Genomic DNA, 18,442 nt, shown 5'->3' on the forward strand with positions numbered 1-18,442 from the left:
CATGAGCTCTGGCAAGGAGGGCTCGCGTCTCCGGACACTTAAGGAGGGGGACGGGCCAAAGAAAGGGAGGAGCTATGTTAATAAGGGAAAGGGAACGGCGTTCGCTGCGAAGGGGAATTCCGAATGAGGCGGGGCTATGCTAATGAGAAACCTGTGCTTGCCCTGAGCGGCGCCACGCGCTCTCAGCGGGAGGGCGGTCTGTGGGCGTGGCTATGCTAATAAGAATTTATTCTTTCAGCAGACGGGGCGGAAAGTTCCTCAGGGGAGGGGCTATGCAAATAAGGACCCCTGTGACACTGCTGCTTGGGGCATCGTCTCCGAGGCCTTAGTATGGTAGGCGGAGCTCGTCGACTCGCGCGCGCGGCCGTATATAGGGCGCTCCGAGGAAGCAGCAGGTTTTGAGGAGTAGCTCCACCTCCCTCCTGGGATCCTAGCCAAGCTTTCGACCCGGGCGTCTGGGTTAGAAGCTAGAGTCTCCGCCCGCTAAGGGACCCAGGCTTCCGGTTCCCGCTGTCCCAGCCAAGCGGAAGACAGACTGGGAGGAGAGTGGGGCCCTAGAGGGGGACAGCAGGGTAACGGGGCAGGGAGGGGCCGTGAGATCACTGCATTCCTAATCCATGAGCCAGCTCGCCCAAGTAGGGATGCCTGGGTCATGAAGAGCCTGGGGCCAGGATTTCTGGGTCTTGAAGGAGAAGGAAGCAGAGGGCCCAGACTCCTGGGTCCTTAGGAGAAAATGGGGCTGGAGATGTGGACTCCTGGGTCCTGGGGAGGAGGGTGTCAGGGAGGAAGGTAGACAGGTTCCTTAGTACTAGGTTCGGTAAAGGAGGGAGCCGGGGGCCTGGACTCTTAGGTCCAGGGATTGGAGAGGCTGGGGACCCAGGATTCTGGATCCGAGCGAGGGCACTGGCTTGGGGGGACCCGAATTCGTATGTGAGAGCTTGAGACCAGGACTAGTCTGGGAGACCGACTCTTGGATCCGAGGAAGGAAGAATCAGACTCCTGAGTCGGAGGGAGGAGGGAAATAGGAGTCTGGACACTGCTCTGAGTGAGAGGATTCGGAATTCAGACCTCCCTGTACTGAATGAGGCGGCTATGGGGTCGGGCTTCTAGGTTCTAAGTTTATTTTTATTTGTTTATTTTTGAAACGGAGTTTCCGTCTTGTAGCCCATGCTGGAGTGCAATGGCGCGATCTTGGCCCACTGCAACCTCCGCTTCCCGGGTTCAAGCGATTCTCCTACCTCAGCCTCCCGAGTAGCTGGGATTACAGGCGTTAGCCACCACGCCCGGCTAATTTTTGTATTTTTAGTAGAGACTGGGTTTCACCATGTTGGTCAGGCTGGTCTTGAACTCCTGATATCAGATGATCCGCCTGCTTCGGCCTCCCAAAGTGCTGGGATTACAGACGTGAGCCACCGCGCCTGGCCTATTTTTATTTTTTTAGAGGCGGGGCCTCCCTATATTGCCTAGGCTGGCTTCTAACTTCTAGGCTCAACCGATCCTTCCGCCTCAGTCTCCCGAGTGGGACTACGGTGTGCGCCACTGCATCCCGTCTGGTTCTAAATTTAGGGGGGCCTAGAGGATCTGGATTCTGAGAGCCCCAGAATGTGGGCAGCACAACATCCAGCAAGTCGTGCTCACTCCGCCGGACTACAATTCCCTTGCGTCTGTTCTGCCTGGCGCCTCTTACGTCACCTCCTGTTCCGCCACCCTTTCCGCGCGCGCGCAGGGCACTGTGGGGCGTCATCGCGGGCTACCGCGGCCCCGCCCACTTCACCTCTCACCCCATTAGCTGTCCCCGCGCGACAGAGGCGGTGCGCGGACTACACCTCCCGGCGTGCATCGCGCGGACCCCGCCCCCATGTGTCCCATTGGCTTCTGGGAAACCGAGTCCGGTTGCCTTCCCGCCGGCCTTCACGTCGCCGTGCTCGGTACTTGAAATCCCGGCAAGCTCGGCGGCGCTTTAGCTCCGCCTCTCTCCTCCTTTGCTCACGACCCCGCCCCAGCCCGCCCCGCCCCGCGCCGGGGCCGGAGCCGCAGCCCGAGCGGCGGGGTAAGATGGCGGCGGCAGTCCGGGCCGCGGGGCTCGGGCCTATTGGGGTGGGCGGGGCGGAGTTGGGTCGCTAGTTGTCCCGGGGTCCTCCCCACAAGCCACGGGTCCTGGAGGGCTTCTCGGGGCGGTCTCGGGCCCGGCAGCTGCGGCGAAACCTGGCGCCGAGAGGGGGGCCTTCTCAGGGCCCCGGGACGCATCCGTGGGTTCCTGGGGGCGTCTATGGGGCGTCTCCGAGAGGACTTGGGGCGTCTCTGGGCCTACACCGAGCCTAAGGCCTGCCCTCCATCACACAGCTGGCCTGGATCGTGTCTGTAGACACTGTAGATTGTGTTTATGGGCTGACCGGAGGCTAGGGTCTGGTTAGAGGGTTCTGGGGCCATCTTGAGATCTTGAGATATGTCCCAGGGGTGAAGGAGGGTCTGCAAGACCTGAAGAGTATCTTCAGAGCCATCTAGAGCGCCTGGGGTATGTCTTTTAGGGCTGGAAAGTGTCTGCATGGGCTGGCCTGAGGATGCAACTGGTCTGCATAAGTCTGGGGCCATTTATCAGGCCTAGAAGAAGCGTTCAAGGGCTAAGAAGTCATTTAGGGCCCCCTAGGGGGTTGGGTTATGCCCACCAGGGAAGGGCGCCAAATATTGAGATGTACTGAGGGTCTGGGGTCTCCAAGGTATGGGTAGTGTCTAATAATGGGTGACAGGAGGCTGGGGGCAGTTAGAAGGACCTGGAACCATCTAGATGGCTTTAATGTGACTGCAGGAATGCAGTTTTGATGCCTGGAGCAAATGCCTTTGTGGTCAGAGCAGCTTGTGGCGAATAATAATACGGAAAGAGAATGAGGAAATTTTGCCCAGCTTAGATATACTTGCCCTTCAGACAGTAATTCAAATGAAAAATGTTTTAAGATTCTGCATTACCCTGGGGGTTATTGAGAGAGTTAGAATTAATCTACATTAGTCTGGAAGAGTCTGGAGGGTCATCTAGACCCACTGTTACAGTGCTTTTCAAGGGGAAACCTGGGCCATGTTGACCGTGATCTGCATTAAGATACATTTTTTCACTGAGACCTGGTACAGACAGTCATAATGTATTTAACATTATATAACATAATGTATTAACATTAACTCACCTTCCACGAATTGATATTTCCACTTACTACTTGTGCTGTGTTGCGAAGAACTATTTTGTTCTATTTACTTTTTAAAACAAGCTATTTGTGAAGCACTAAACTGGTATATGACCCTGTTGTTGGGGAAACCACTGATCCAGACAGGACCTAGCAGTATCTGCAGAGCATTCTTCTGTTCAGAAGATCTCAGTAGCTGAGGGTGTGTCTGCGAAGCCTGGTGCTTTCTAAATGAGCAAGCAAGCATCTTTGTATACTGCAGAGGGTTTGGGGATCCCTCAGCCTGTAGTTAGCAGATGTTGATTAAGCTTCTGATATGTGACAGTCACTGTTGTAGGTAGCATGTGCTTCCCCGGGAGGTGCTGGAGAGCAGTTCCAGGGCCAGGAACTGGGGCTGAGCTTATTGAGTATTGGTGAAAGAGGCTGGGATGTAATAGACTATCAGGGTTGGGTGTGTCTTAGGAAGTTAGGAATTAGGTGGAGCTGGGAGGCTGAATATGGAGGCTTGGCATGGTTTGAAAATCTATATGGGATCTAGAACAGGACCAGGGTCTTGTCTTTGCAGGCATGCTGTGGGGGAAGCGAGGAGACAGATGTAGGGGAAACCTGGGCGTTAAGGGCTAATAGTGTCATTCCTGTTCATCCGTATTGAGCACTTGAGGTGCTCTAAATGTGTGGCAGAAGTCAGGCTTTGAATATTCACAGCCGTTCTCTGAGATAGATGCTCCTATTTCGTGCATTTACAATTAAGCATACTGAGTTGTGGGTTAGGGATTTTGAAGCTTTCTAGGAATTTTGAGATTGGATATTGTCTTATGAGTAGCAGATTTGACAGTCATGGGGAAGCTTACAGCTGAAATATTCATATTTTTCTGAAGCCCTAATCAAGACATCCACCTGTTTGATGGATGATCTTTCAACTGCCTGACTGGGGAATCATATCAAAGAATTTCCATGACATTGCAAAGGCTTTGTGCAGATGGCGATAGGTAAATGCCTCCTGTGAAGTTTTCCTTCGGCATGTCTTTCTGAAGTTTAGCGTTTTCATTTTAAAAATGGCATACTGGTTTTGCAGATCACTCAATGAAGTTTCCAACTTAGGTGTATAAATACAATTTGGGGGTGGTCCTCACCATCGAGGACAGTTGATGCTCTAGGAAGCTGTGTGGTGTTTAAGGCATGGTGTTGAATATTGCCCAGCACATTGGCCTTGGGAAAGGTGGGTTTATAGGACTGTGGAACACACCCTTTGAAATCACAGTGCAGCACACACAAAAAACCTTGGTGTTGGCTTTGCCTCTTAGGAGGCCAGGGAATGAGGTCTTGAAGTTTGGATAGGTTGTTGGGGAAGCTGCGGGAATTGAGGAGTGAGATGTTAAAAGCGGAGGCCAGGGAGGCCTCCCTTTGACATAAGAGGCACCTGAAACCCAGAAAAAAAGGAAGAGAATTGGTCCTAGTCCCTGGGGTGTCTGTGCTGGGTCCAGTGCACACCCAAGCACAGGGTGGAGTGGGAGGAGGTGGTGGAGAGGAGGGGTGCCAGAGGGGATGCTGAGGGAGATAGTGTGGGGCCCTTGAGGTCTTCATGTCTATCCTCTACTTCCATCCTTTCTCCCGGGACCTCCACTCCAAACTCTCCCCCCTGGACCCCCAGGTGACCATGGAGGAAGAAGATGAGTCTCGAGGGAAGACAGAGGAGTCGGGCGAGGATCGGGGCGATGGTCCGCCAGACAGAGACCCCACGCTTTCTCCTTCTGCCTTTATCCTGGTGAGGCTGCTGGGCTCCTGGCACTGAGGGATGGAGGAGCTGGGCATCCACACTCCAGGGGCCTGACTCCGGGGCCTGAGGCAGGGGCGCTGGACTCTTGGCTCCCATGAAGCACTTGAGTCTGGCTGTCAGTGTCTGGGATGTCTGTCTCCCAAGGGGCAGAGGTTGCAAAGCATCTGCCTGGGTCCTCTGACGGTTGGTTCTTCCCCCCTTCCCCAGCGAGCCATCCAGCAGGCTGTGGGAAGCTCCCTGCAGGGGGACCTGCCCAATGATAAAGGTATGGCGGCTTCCGGTTCCTTTTAGCCCCTGCCCCCTCTCTGCATTCTTTATCCTAATGTCATTCATACAAGCTTTTCTGAAGCCTCCTGGGTGCCACCCTTGTGCTGGCATGGGGAGCCAAAAGTGGGCAGACACCCTGTAGCTGCCTTGGAAGGGCCTAGTGTGCAGTGGAAGGGAGACAGGCACAGTGCTGGGAGAGGGCAGGAGGCCCACTTGAGCTAGCATGGTGGGAGACGCGTCAGGGCACCTTCCCAGAGCAGGGACAGTGAACGGCTCTCTAAGGACCTAGAAGAGTCTAAGGACCTAGGATTAGAGGGAAGCCTGATCAGCTGCAGCAGGCCTACAGCACGGGTGCAGCGGCGAGGGGCTGCGCTGGGCTTCCTTGGGGCTGGCATGCAGGAGGGTGTGAGTGGGGTGGGGGGAGGCAGGAGAGGTCTGTGGGGACTGGATCCCAGCAAGGCCTGAATGCCAGGTTGAGGTGTCTGAGGGCAGACAGGAGGACGAATGGCTGAGCGTCGGAGCCTCTGAAGTGGGTGCTGGGAAGTCCTCCTGGGAGGCGGCGCATGGAGGCCTGGAGAGCATGCGGGAGGCTGGTTCCGCTGTCAGGAACTAGATCAAGCTCCTCTTTCCTCTACCCCGCAAGTCTCTGCAGCAAGTCCCCTGTGTCCAATCCCCCATGCAAATCTCTCATCAGATGGCTCTCGGTGTCATGGCCTTCGATGGCGGCGCTGCCGGAGTCCACGGTCAGAGCCCCGTTCCCAGGAATCAGGGGGCACTGACACGGCTACTGTGAGTAAGAAGAGGGGGCTGGGGGCCTGACTCACGGGTATCAGGGAGGAAGGGATGGGGGCCTGAGTCTGGGGGAATGGGGTTTGGGGACCTGGACTCCTGGCTCTGCGATGCTGACCAGGGGCAATGTTGGAGAGTCTGGGGGCCTGATCTGTGGGCCTGAGCTTTGAGTGTTGATGGCAGTCAGGCTATAGGAATTAGATCCTCAGTTTTCTTGGGGATCTTAGATGTCTGGGTTCCTGAGAGGTTAGGGAGTGGGGAAGCAGGATTTGCCAGTCTTCATGTGACCAGGGACGGCGTAGAGCCTCTCTGGCCTCTTCCAGGTGTTGGACATGGCCACGGACAGCTTCCTCGCAGGGCTGGTGAGTGTCCTGGATCCCCCGGATACCTGGGTTCCCAGCCGCCTGGACCTGCGGCCTGGCGAGTGAGTAGCTGGGCAGCTGGAGTGGGAGAGGCCTCAGCGTGAGAACCAGAAGCACCCCTGAGGCTCACCCACCCCTTCCGCCTTGCAGAAGTGAGGACATGCTGGAGCTGGTGGCTGAGGTCCGAATCGGGGACAGAGATCCCATCCCTCTGCCTGTGCCCAGCCTGCTGCCCCGTCTCAGGGCCTGGAGGATGGGCAAAACGGGTATGTGGGGCCAGGGCGGAGCTGGGCAGGTGGTCGTGGAGTTGTGTGGGGATCGGCTGTTTTTGGTAGTGATGGTAGCGGTGATCATGTTATTTAGACAAAACCTTTCCCTTCTCTTCGTATTAGACGTGATTAAGGCTGTAGGCGCATACAGATGTACATAAAGTAAAAACTGATGTGCTGGGGCTATGTGGGAGTGGTCAGCGTGTGTGACAACTGGTTTCGGCACGCTAAGTATTAGTGTCACTGCACTGGGCGTTCATCTCCCCAGGAGGGGGACTCTTCGAATCTCTATCTTCAGAGAAGCAGACAGCCTGAAAAAGGGCAGGCACTTGCCCAAGGGCGCACAGCCAGATGCTCCGTGGGGTGCCTGGGTCTTGAGCCCTGGTGTGTCTGAGTCTGAAGCCCAAGTTTTTGATGTCCGAGATGTGCGCTGCCCAAGGAGGAATCTCTTCCTCCAACCCCACACACAACGGTAACCCTGTGAGCCCTTTAGACCAAACGCGAACGCACATCTCAGTTGCAAGGAGGACTTGTTACTATGCACATCACTGGGCCCACTCCCAGGAGTTCTGATTCTGCAGGTCTGGGGTGGGACCTGGGAATTTTCATTTTAAACAATACATGCTGCTGAGCCCTGGACTCTGTTGAGAACCCTGGGTTTAGGCCTTCCTTCTACGTGAACATCTGTATTTGGAGGAGGGGTTGGAGGGAGAGGAGAAGAAGGTGCAGTCAGCTATGGGCACCAGCTGTGAGCCGTGAGCACCAGTTCTGTGGTAGAGCAGGCACACCACTCTGTGCCAGGTCATGTTTACCTTGTTTACCTTGTTTCGCTGTGTCGCCCAGGCTGGAGTGCAGTGGCATAATCTCAGCTCACTGCAACCTCCACTTCCCGAGTACAAGCGATTCTCCTGCCTCAGCCTCCTGAGTAGCTGGGACTACAAGGTGCGTGCCACCACACCCAGCTAATTTTCGTAGTTTTAGTAGAGATGGGGTTTCACCATGCTGGCCAGGATGGCCTTGATCTCTTGACCTCAAGTGATCCACCCGCCTCAGCCTCCCACAGTGCTGGGATTACAGGCGTGAGCCACTGTGCCCTGCTACCTTGTTTTTTTTGAGACAGGGTCTCACTGCGTCCCCCAGGCTAGAGTGCAGTGGCACAGTCACAGCTCACTGCAGCCTCAAATTCCCGGGCTCAAGTTATCCTGTTGTCTCAGTCTCTGGAGTAGCTGGGACTACAGGTGCATGCCACCATGCCTGGCTAGTTTTTTTTTTTTTCTTTTTTTGAGATGGAGTCTTGCTGTGTCACCTAGGCCGGAGTGCAGTAGTGGGGTCTAGTCTCTCTGCAACCTCCGTCTCCCGGGTTCAAGTGATTCTCTCCTGCCTCAGCCTCCTGAGTAGCAGGGATTATAGGTGCGCGTGCTACCACATTGAGCTAATTTTTGTATTTTTAGTAGAGGTGGGGTTTCACTGTGTTGGCCAGGCTGGTCTCAAACTCCTGACCTGAAGTGATCCGCCTGCCTCAACCTCCCAAACTGCTGGGATTATGGGCGTCAGCCACCACGCCCAGCCTTTATTTTTTATTTTTTTAAAAATTTTAATAGAGATGAGGTCTTGATATGTTGCCCAGGCTGGTCTTAAACTCCAGAGCTCAAGCAGTCCTCCTGCCTTGGCCTCTCAAACTGCTGAGATCACAGGCATGAGCCACCATGCCTGCCACACACACCCCCCTTTTTTTTTTAACAGCTGGAAATGATTTATCCATTAAGTACAGCGATATGGTACCTAGGACTTATGACATTCTTAGGGGCCCACAAAAGTGTTTCAATTTCTTTAAAATCAGAAGCTGTAGGGCTGGGCATGGTGGCTCACGCCTGTAATCCCAGCACTTTGGGAGGCCAATGTGAGCGGATCATGAGGTCAAGAGATTGAGACCATCCTGGCCAACATGGTGAAACCCTGTCTCCATTAAAAATACAAAAATTAGCTGGGCATGGTGGCACACGCCTCTAGTCCCAGCTACTCGGGAGGCTGAGGCAGGAGAATCGCTTGAACTCAGGAGATGGAGGTTGCAGTGAGCTGAGATCGTGCCACTGCACTCCAGCCTGGGTAACAGAGTGAGACTCCCTCTCAAAAAAAAAAAAAAAAAAAAAAAAAAAAAAATCAGAAGCTGCAGAGGATAAGTAAACAAATGGGTCAGGCAACGTTCCCCTAAAACTTGATTTAGGAAAACAGGTGGTATGCTGGATTTGACCCCTGGGCCTTAAGAGTGATAAGGGTGTATCCGGAAGCTAATAGTAGTTGTTTTCAGGGGAACTCTGAGGTTATGTTTTCTTTGCTTATTCCAGGTAGCTTTAAAAAGAAAAGAAAGTTCACCCATAATCCTATCCCATACAGAAATTTATATAAATCTGTGGATCTCGCGTATTTGCAGAGCGCTCTAGTCTGTGGAGAGTATTTTGTGCTTAAGGTGCTGGGAATAGCAATGAGGCTAGGAAAAGCTGAGGCTCAGACTGTCCTCACCCAGCAGCAGGTGCAGCCTGGCTCTTTCTGCGCACTCATCTATTCCTCCGCTTATCCTGGGAAGTAAATGCTGTCATCATCACCCCTGCTTCATCTTCCCCTAAGCCCTTGGCAGCTGAGGGACCGTACACTCCACTCATTGATATTTTTCTTGTTTGTTTTTGAGATGAAGTTTTGCTCTTGTTGCCCAGGTTGGAGTGCAGTGGTGCGATCTCGGCTCACTGCAACCTCTGCCTCCCGGTTTCGAGTGATTCTCCTGCCTCAGCCTCCCGAGTAGTTGGGATTACAGGCATGTGCCACCACACCCGGCTAATTTGGTATTTTTAGTAGAGATGGGCTTTCTCCATGTTGGTCAGGCTGGTCTCGAACTCCCAACCTCAGGTGATCCATCCACCTCGGCCTCCCAAAGTTCTGGGATTACAGGCATGAGCCACCCCACCCGGCCATAAAGGGTGTTGGATGAATGAACATACCCCCATTTTATAGATGAGGAAACTGAAGTAAGACACATTGATCCACTTGCCTGTGGTCACGTGGCTGGTGAGGGCCAGCCCCTGGATCAAGGGGTGGCTCTGGTGCTGCCCTCTTGACCCCTCTCCTTCCCTGGCACTGTCCTCACACCACTCTGCTGGCATCCTTGCCTGTGGTGTGGCCTCTGTCAGCCATCTCCATCGTGTGACTGTGGCATCATGACTGTAGTACTTAGCACAGTGCAGCGGGCTCTTCGGGGGTGAATGAGGTGACATACGAAGCACCATGCCTGGTTTGGAGGAAGAGGCAAACCTTTGTCATTGCCACTGTCACTGATCAGTGGTGTCTCTGAGTCCTGAGCAGATGTAATTCCTTGGGTGGGGACTCAGCACAGAGTGAAGAGCTTGAGGTGAAGACCAGCCTTCCTGGGCTCCCCAGCTCTGCCATTTCCTGGCTCTGCACTGGAATCTCACCCTCTACCAAACGGGAGAAACTCCCACAAGAGGCAGCTGGCGCAGCAGGCCGGAGCTTGTTTTTGTCTTGGAGGGGGACTTAGGTTTGAATCCCAGCTCTCCCCCTGCAGCCTGTTTTCCTGTTTCTTCTCCACCCAGGATGGAGTGTGGTGTTGTGGTCATAGCTCACTGCAGCCTCCACCTCCTCCTGGGATGGGTCGCCAGCACTGGTCAAGATAGTTCCTAGTTTCAAGGCCAGGGTACATTGCCCAGGGTCAGGCCAGTGCTGTCTCAGGATATGGGAGTGCAGGTTCGGGGCCGCACTGACTGAGTTTACACCCTGACTGCTGCCTCCTCTCTGTGTGCCCTTGGGGAGGATACTGCAGCCCTCTGCCTCAGTTTCCTCCTGTGACCTTTGGGTTAAGAACCATGGTGTGCAGTTGTTGGGAGCATCCTACGGCTGGCTCCTGTGAAGCACTTGGGGCTTCCTGGGCAGGACCTGGTGGCCCAGGGAGTGTCCACGGCTGGGCCAGCAAGCAGGCACCAGGAGGGAGGCAAAGGCCCTGACCGCCTCTCTCTCCCTGTTCCTTTGCAGTTTCTCCACAGTCGAACTCCTCTAGGCCCACCTGTGCCCGTCACCTCACCTTGGGCACGGGAGACGGGGGCCCTGCCCCACCCCCTGCCCCCTCCTCTGCATCCTCCTCCCCTTCCCCTTCTCCCTCATCTTCCTCCCCTTCCCCTCCCCCACCCCCACCGCCCCCTGCACCCCCAGCCCCACCTGCCCCCCGATTCGATATCTATGACCCCTTCCACCCCACCGACGAGGCCTACTCTCCACCGCCTGCTCCGGAGCAAAAGTACGACCCTTTCGAGCCCACCGGCTCCAACCCCAGCTCATCAGCCGGGACCCCCTCACCTGAGGAGGAAGAGGAGGAGGAAGAGGAAGAAGAAGAGGAAGACGAGGAGGAGGAGGAAGGCCTGTCCCAGAGCATCAGCCGCATCTCGGAGACCCTGGCTGGCATCTACGATGACAACAGCCTGAGCCAGGACTTCCCAGGTGACGAGAGCCCCCGCCCGGACCCGCAGCCCGCACAGCCGACTCCGGCCCCTGGAACGCCGCCCCAGGTGGACTCCACCCGGGCTGATGGAGCCATGCGCCGGCGGGTCTTCGTGGTGGGGACCGAGGCAGAGGCCTGTCGGGAAGGCAAGGTCTCGGTGGAGGTGGTGACCGCTGGTGGAGCCGCCCTCCCGCCGCCCCTGCTGCCGCCCGGCGACTCGGAGATCGAGGAAGGGGAGATCGTCCAGCCGGAGGAGGAGCCCAGGCTGGCGCTGTCCCTCTTCCGCCCCGGCGGCCGGGCCGCCCGGCCTCCACCGGCCGCCTCGGCCACCCCCACGGCCCAGCCCCTTCCCCAGCCTCCCGCTCCCCGGGCCCCCGAGGGGGACGACTTCTTGTCCCTGCATGCGGAGTCGGACGGCGAGGGCGCCCTGCAGGTGGACCTGGGGGAGCCGGCTCCCGCGCCGCCCGCCGCCGACTCGCGCTGGGGCGGCCTGGACCTGCGTCGCAAGATCCTGACCCAGCGGCGGGAGCGCTACCGCCAGCGCTCGCCCTCCCCGGCGCCCGCGCCCGCCCCGGCCGCCGCTGCTGGTCCGCCCACGCGCAAGAAGTCCAGGCGGGAACGCAAGCGCAGCGGCGAGGCCAAGGAGGCCGCCTCGTCCTCGTCGGGCACCCAGCCCGCGCCGCCCGCCCCGGCCTCGCCCTGGGACTCCAAGAAACACCGCTCGCGGGACCGCAAGCCCGGCTCCCACGCCTCGTCGTCCGCCCGCCGCCGCTCCCGCTCCCGCTCCACCCGCCGCCGCTCGCGCAGCACCGACCGCCGCCGCGGGGGCAGCCGCAGGTCGCGGTCCCGGGAGAAGCGGCGACGGCGGCGGCGCTCCGCCTCCCCGCCCCCGGCCACCTCCTCATCGTCGTCCTCGAGGCGCGAGCGGCACCGCGGGAAACACCGGGACGGTGGCGGCAGCAAGAAGAAGAAGAAGCGGTCGCGGTCCCGGGGTGAGAAGCGGTCTGGGGATGGCAGCGAGAAGGCCCCGGCGCCCGCCCCGCCGCCCTCCGGCTCCACCTCGTGTGGTGACCGCGACAGCCGTCGCCGGGGGGCCGTGCCACCCTCCATCCAGGACCTCACGGACCACGACCTCTTCGCCATCAAGCGGACCATCACGGTGGGCCGGCTTGACAAGTCCGACCCCCGAGGACCCTCTCCTGCTCCGGCCTCCTCACCTAAGCGGGAGGTCCTGTACGACTCCGAGGGACTGAGCGGCGAGGAGCGGGGCGGCAAGAGCAGCCAGAAGGATCGGCGCCGCTCGGGGGCCGCCTCCTCCTCCTCCTCTTCCCGGGAGAAGGGGTCTCGTCGGAAGGCGCTGGACGGGGGTGACCGGGATCGGGACAGGGACAGAGATAGGGACAGGGACAGGTCATCCAAGAAGGCCCGGCCCCCCAAGGAGTCGGCGCCTTCCTCAGGGCCCCCGCCAAAGCCACCAGTCAGCAGCGGCTCAGGCTCTTCATCCTCGTCGTCCTCCTGTTCTTCCCGGAAGGTGAAGCTGCAGTCCAAGGTGGCGGTGCTGATCCGCGAGGGTGTCAGCAGCACCACCCCGGCCAAGGATGCCGCGTCAGCCGGCCTGGGCTCCATTGGCGTCAAATTCAGCCGTGACCGCGAGAGTCGCTCCCCCTTCCTCAAACCTGACGAGCGGGCCCCCACTGAGATGGCCAAAGCAGCTCCGGGCAGCACCAAGCCCAAAAAGACCAAGGTCAAGGCCAAGGCAGGGGCCAAGAAAACCAAGGGGACCAAGGGAAAGACCAAGCCATCCAAGACCAGGAAAAAGGTCCGCAGCGGAGGTGGCAGCGGGGGCAGTGGTGGCCAGGTGTCGCTGAAGAAGTCCAAGGCGGATAGCTGCAGCCAGGCGGCAGGCACCAAAGGGGCGGAGGAGACTTCCTGGTCCGGGGAGGAGCGGGCAGCCAAGGTTCCTAGCACCCCGCCCCCGAAGGCAGCCCCGCCACCCCCTGCCCTCACTCCGGACTCGCAGACTGTGGACAGCAGCTGCAAGACACCTGAGGTCTCCTTCCTGCCCGAGGAGGCCACTGAGGAGGCTGGGGTCCGAGGTGGGGCGGAGGAGGAGGAGGAGGAAGAGGAGGAGGAGGAGGAAGAGGAAGAGGAGGAGGAGCAGCAGCCTGCTACCACCACGGCCACCAGCACTGCTGCAGCCGCCCCAAGCACTGCCCCCAGCGCGGGGTCCACAGCCGGTGACTCGGGGGCGGAGGACGGGCCAGCTTCCCGTGTCTCCCAGCTGCCCACGCTGCCCCCGCCCATGCCCTGGAATCTGCCAGCTGGTGTGGACTGCACCACCAGCGGCGTCCTGGCCTGTGAGTGTCCCCTGGGGGAGGGTGGTGCTGGGGCAGGTGAGACAGGATGGGGACTGGAGGGTACAGACTTAGAGGCAGTGGGGTGCCCTGGCAGGGAGAGGTTTATAGGGACATAGACTGGGAGGGTGGGGGTGAGTAAAGGCCAGCCAGGCTCTAGGTGCTCTAGGTGCCTGGGTGTACTGGGAGAGAGGGGCCGGTGAGAGCAGGTGGTGGCCAGCACAGACTGGAGTGGTGGGCTGGGTTCTGGGATTCCCCTAGACGGGGAGTAGGAGAGAGGGACCAGAAAGAATGGCTTGAGCAGGGCATCGTATTCCTTACGGATGGCGGTTGCCTCTACCAGACTGCAGAGGTGGGGAGAGAGGTTGGGACTGGCCACAGCGGGTCAGGAGGCAGAATCTCACTCCTGCCACTGTCTCATCACTGCGTGACCCTGGCCAACCCCGCACCCACACACCTGGAGTCCCAAGAACATTCGTGGTATGGGCTGTCCTCTCATTGGCCAAGGCCCCCTTTTCCCAGTTCTGAGCGTGAGACTTTGTGGCTGTTCTGGGGCCAAGGGCAGGAGATGACAGCAGGTGTCCAGGTGAGGTTCACCAGCTCCTGTCTTGTCACCTCTCCCATCTTCATGTTGTCACCTCTCCGCCTCCTGCAGTGACTGCACTTCTCTTCAAGATGGAAGAAGCCAACCTGGCAAGCCGAGCGAAGGCCCAGGAGCTGATCCAGGCCACCAACCAGGTGGGCTCCCCTGGGGGAGAGTCCCTGCCACCCCTTCTTTTTTCCATTGCCTCGGGTTAGGAGAGGAACCGCAGGCCTGGCAGCTCTGGGGCAAGGTATCGGCCTGAAGAGGAGCCTGTTGCCTCAGCTGTGGGGAAGTCAGCGTGGGAACAGTGGGGTGCACGCCCCCTCTTCCCCTCCACCTCCCTTTACTCATCACCCCTCTGTCCTCTTCCCACAGATCCTCAGCCACAGAAAGCCACCCTCAAGTCTGGGGGTGACCCCAGCTCCTGTGCCCACCTCTTTGGGTCTGCCCCCTGGCCCCTCCAGCTACCTGCTTCCTGGCAGCCTCCCTCTGGGGGGCTGCGGTTCGACCCCCCCCACCCCCACCGGGCTGGCTGCCACGTCTGACAAGAGAGAGGGCAGCAGCAGCTCTGAGGGCCGTGGGGACACAGATAAGGTGAGCTGGCCTGGGGAGAGGTGGGGCGGTGCTGACAGTTCTGTAGAGAATATGGACAGGAACTGAGACACGGGGGCCCAAGGAGAAAGGGAGACTGAGGCAGGGAGACAGGGCCGTAGAGACCAAAGTCATGGAACCATAAGGAACTCCACTTTGCTGGAATGGGTGAGCAGGAAATGCGTTGGGCGTGTCCAAAGGAAAATCGCCTCTGTGCGTGTGTGGGGCTGTGTGCGTACACACCACATATACACACCCTGGAAGAGACGCCCCACGCTGCAGCCCACCCCTTGATTATCTGTTGCTCGCGCTGTCTCCGTCTCTGTGAGTGGGGGAGGGTGGTTTCCGAATGAAAACTCAAGAACCTGTTTGTAGATGAAGCGGGGGAGAATGGGTGCCAGGCAGACAGTAATGTAGGTTCTTACTCAGCTGCTCTGGCCGGCTCCTACTCCTGGGCTCTGGGGCTGTTTCTCTCTTGGTCAGGTCTAGATGTGGGTTTTTGTTTTTGTTTTTCTTTGAGATGGAGTCTTGCTCTGTCACCCGGTCTGGAGTGCAGTGGTGCCATCTCGTCTCACTGCAGCCTCCGCCTCCAGGGTTCGAGTGATTCTCCTACCTCAGCCTCCCGAGTAGCTGGGATGACAGGCACCCGCCACCACACCCAGCTAATTTTTGTATTTTTAGTAGAGACGGGATTTCACCACGTTGGCCAGGCCGGTCTTGACTCCTGACCTCAGGTGATCTGCCAGCCTCGGCCTCCCAAAGTGCTGGGATTACAGGTGTGAGCCACCGTGCCCGGCCTTGGTTGGTTTGTTTTTGAGACAGGGTCTTGCTTTGTCACCCAAGCTGGCATGCAGTGGCACAGTCACAGCTCACTGTAGCCTCAGCCTTGATCTCTCGGGCTCAAGGGATCCTCCTACGTCAGCATCCTGTGTAGCTAGGACTACAGGCACGCGCCACCATGCCCAGCTCATTTCTTAATTTTTTGTAGAGTTGGGGTCTCACTATGTTGCCCAGGCTGGTCTCAAACTCCTGAGCTCAGGTGATTCTCCCACCTCAGCCTCCCAAAGTGCTGGGATTATAGGCATGAGCCACTGCACCCAGCCTAGATGTGTTTTCTTACAGTCTAGTAGCCCATAGCCAGACGGTGACGTTGGCCACCCTTACACAGCTGCGTACCGTGCCAGATAAAGCTGTATAAACCCCATTAAACATTCCGTGTGAGCCGCAGAGGCGGGGCTGCAGTTTAGTCGGTCACTTGTCCGTAGCTTGTGCCTTGCGCTGCAGGACTCGGACGGTGAGGACCCCCTGGTCTACAGTGGCCCTTGCTCTGCCCTGGTCTGTGCTCTGCCCTTTGCCCCGCTTTGCCCATCCGAGATGGGTGTTGGGGAGCAGCGTCTCTCTAGAGACCCACATCCTGTGGGGCCAGGCAAGCCTGAGAAGTCCCTCCAGGGCAGCCTGTGTCTCTTCTGGCCACAGAGTTGCCCTAACAGCTCAGTAGCTCGTCAGACAGTGTCACTGATGTTGCTCCTGGAGTCGGCTAGCCATGGTGCCCTGCCCTTCCCAGGACTCAGTTTACCTGCCCCTACTTTGATAGTCACCTGGCTTGGGAGGGCAGCCTCTCCAAGGGTGGTGCCAAGGGACTGTCCCTTGTGCCTGCAGAAGGCCTGTTCTTCTCTGGTCCCACGAGGCTCTCTGGCTAGAGGTTTCCTGTCTGCTTTTGCAAGGATTCTGCCTGAGGCCAGGGCTGCAGCTGCTGCCCCGAGCCTGCGGCTGCGGGATCTCCTAGCTTGCTGGCCACAGGCGGGAAGAGCCTTGCCTCGGAGGCTCTCTGCCCTGTCCCTGTTGCGTCCTCCCCTTTTCATCCCATGGCCATCCCCCTTGGAACAGGCACAGCTCCCCTGGATTGAGTCTTTGCTCTGTACCCAGCCTGTGCCATGTCCTCCATGTGTGTCGCTGTAGTCCTGCCCATAGGTGCTGTCCCCGTTTTACAAATGAGCCACAAAGGTGGCCAGGCACGGTGACTCATGCCTGTAATTCCAACACTTCGCAAGGCCGAGGCGGGTGAATCGCTTGAGCCCAGGAGTTCAAGATCAGCTTGGGCAACATAGTGAGACCCAGTCGCCACAAAAAGTACAAGAATTAGCCAGGCGTGGGGGTGGCACATCTAGTCCCAGCTATTCAGGAGGCTGAGGTGGGAAGATCGCTTTAGCCCAGGAGACCAGGGGTACAGTGAGCAGTGATTGTGCCACTGCACTCCAGCCTGCATGACAGTGAGAGACCCTGTCTCAAAAACAAAGAAACAAAAAAGGAGCCACAAAAAGGTTTGGCTGAGCATCCCAGGGGTCAGAGACAGGGAGTGGCAGACCAGGCTTCTGATACAAATGGGCTCAAGGTCAGTCCCCACCCCCACTCCCCAGTGCCCCTCACCCCTAGCCACCCCCTCCATCCCCTGGGTGACCAGAGCAGTACTGTAAAAACCTAAACTGAGTCCTCCCCGCTCCCGCGGTGAAAAGCCCTGTGCAATTTTCTACAGCCCCGCCTCTAGAGTCTGATTCAAAACCAGCTGCAATTTCTTGGCCAATGCCTGTCTTCTCATCAGACTGAACTTTGTGAGGGCAGGCGACACACATGTCCTGGTCCCGGCCAGGCCTGGAGCAGCCCAGGGTTCGGCCTGGAGGAGATGTTCAGTGACATGCAGAGGCCCAGGCCTGGCCTTTGGTCCCGGGCACCTGCAGCAGAGGGCGCATGGGACAGACCCTCAGCAGGACTCCCAGCCTGAGAGCAGCCGGACGGCCAGAGAGGTTAGGCTGGCAGCAGAGGCGAGTGGAGGTGGAGGTTCCGCAGGTACTCACTGGCCCTTGCTGTGTCTTCCCCCGCTGTCGCCACCCCACCAGTATCTGAAGAAGCTGCACACGCAGGAGCGGGCGGTGGAGGAGGTGAAGCTGGCCATCAAGCCGTACTATCAGAAGAAGGACATCACCAAGGAGGAGTACAAGGACATCCTGAGGAAGGCCGTCCACAAGGTGGGCACCCGGAGAGAGGGGCAGACACAGGCTGGGGAGAGAACGAGCTGGAGGGACAGATGTGTGCAGACAGGTGGACGCGGATGGGAGACGGGGAGGAGGTCAGTCTGGGAGGTGAGGAGGGTGACAGGATTTTCTCAAGGCCACCTGGGCCTGTTCCGCAGGCCCTGGGGCACCCATCATCTAGGGGGACAGAGGGACTTTGGCCTGGTTATTGGGGAAGCTCCTCCTACCGCAGTTCCAAGCTGCGCCCAACAGTCCTGGGTGGATGGGGCCCCGGGAGCCTGGTGGTGACTCCAACTGTCCCCGGCCCCCCAGATCTGCCACAGCAAAAGTGGGGAAATCAACCCAGTGAAGGTGAGCAACCTGGTGCGGGCCTACGTCCAGCGCTACCGCTACTTCCGCAAGCACGGTCGCAAGCCAGGGGACCCCCCAGGGCCCCCACGGCCGCCCAAGGAGCCAGGGCCCCCGGACAAGGGTGGCCCGGGCCTGCCCCTGCCCCCTCTCTGAGAGCCCTGGCCAGCTCTTCGCCCCTCACCTCTTTGAAACTCTGGACGTATTTATGGCTCCACCTCCCCACCTCCCTCCCCCGTCAGTGGGATGACTGGGGGAGGGTTGCTGCAGGGGAGAGGAGAGCCCCCTGCCCTGCCCTGCCCCGTGCCCACCTCCCTTGCCCCCAAGCCTGTCCCCAGTGCCCCTCCCTTCTGTTTGTGCCCCTCTCCCCAATTTCATTAAAGATTTCATGAAACATTA

At 58.4% G+C, this 18,442-nt stretch overlaps 1 protein-coding gene across 6 annotated transcripts; it reads left to right on the forward strand.

Annotated features, from left to right (window-relative positions):
• Nucleotides 1–308: 308 nt before the first annotated feature.
• SCAF1 (SR-related CTD associated factor 1) lies at nt 309–18,442 on the forward strand. Of its 6 annotated transcripts, none has more exons than XM_063802079.1 (11): nt 309–333; nt 4,825–4,938; nt 5,158–5,215; nt 5,861–6,006; nt 6,330–6,430; nt 6,519–6,634; nt 10,676–13,495; nt 14,148–14,230; nt 14,451–14,669; nt 17,561–17,689; nt 18,008–18,442. In XM_063802079.1, exons 1-11 carry the CDS (start codon nt 331–333, stop codon nt 18,197–18,199), a joined length of 3,981 nt encoding a protein of 1,326 aa, XP_063658149.1. In that variant the 5' UTR covers nt 309–330; the 3' UTR covers nt 18,200–18,442. The 6 variants fall into 6 exon arrangements, with proteins under 6 accessions (XP_063658149.1, XP_054528764.1, XP_024207335.2 ...); XM_054672789.2 differs by having other exon boundaries at nt 5,912–6,006; XM_024351567.3 differs by lacking the exon at nt 309–333 and adding an exon at nt 1,922–2,050 and having other exon boundaries at nt 5,912–6,006.

Source organism: Pan troglodytes, chromosome 20, assembly GCF_028858775.2.
Source record: "Pan troglodytes isolate AG18354 chromosome 20, NHGRI_mPanTro3-v2.0_pri, whole genome shotgun sequence".
NCBI lineage: Eukaryota > Metazoa > Chordata > Mammalia > Primates > Hominidae > Pan > Pan troglodytes.

Bases quoted from the DNA above. Each gene is read 5' to 3' on its own strand.
- SCAF1 (XM_063802079.1), top strand. The intron at 5,216-5,860 runs GTATGGCGGCTT...CTACCCCGCAAG, and splicing joins GGACCTGCCCAATGATAAAG to TCTCTGCAGCAAGTCCCCTG. The intron at 6,007-6,329 runs GTGAGTAAGAAG...GGCCTCTTCCAG, and splicing joins GGGGCACTGACACGGCTACT to GTGTTGGACATGGCCACGGA.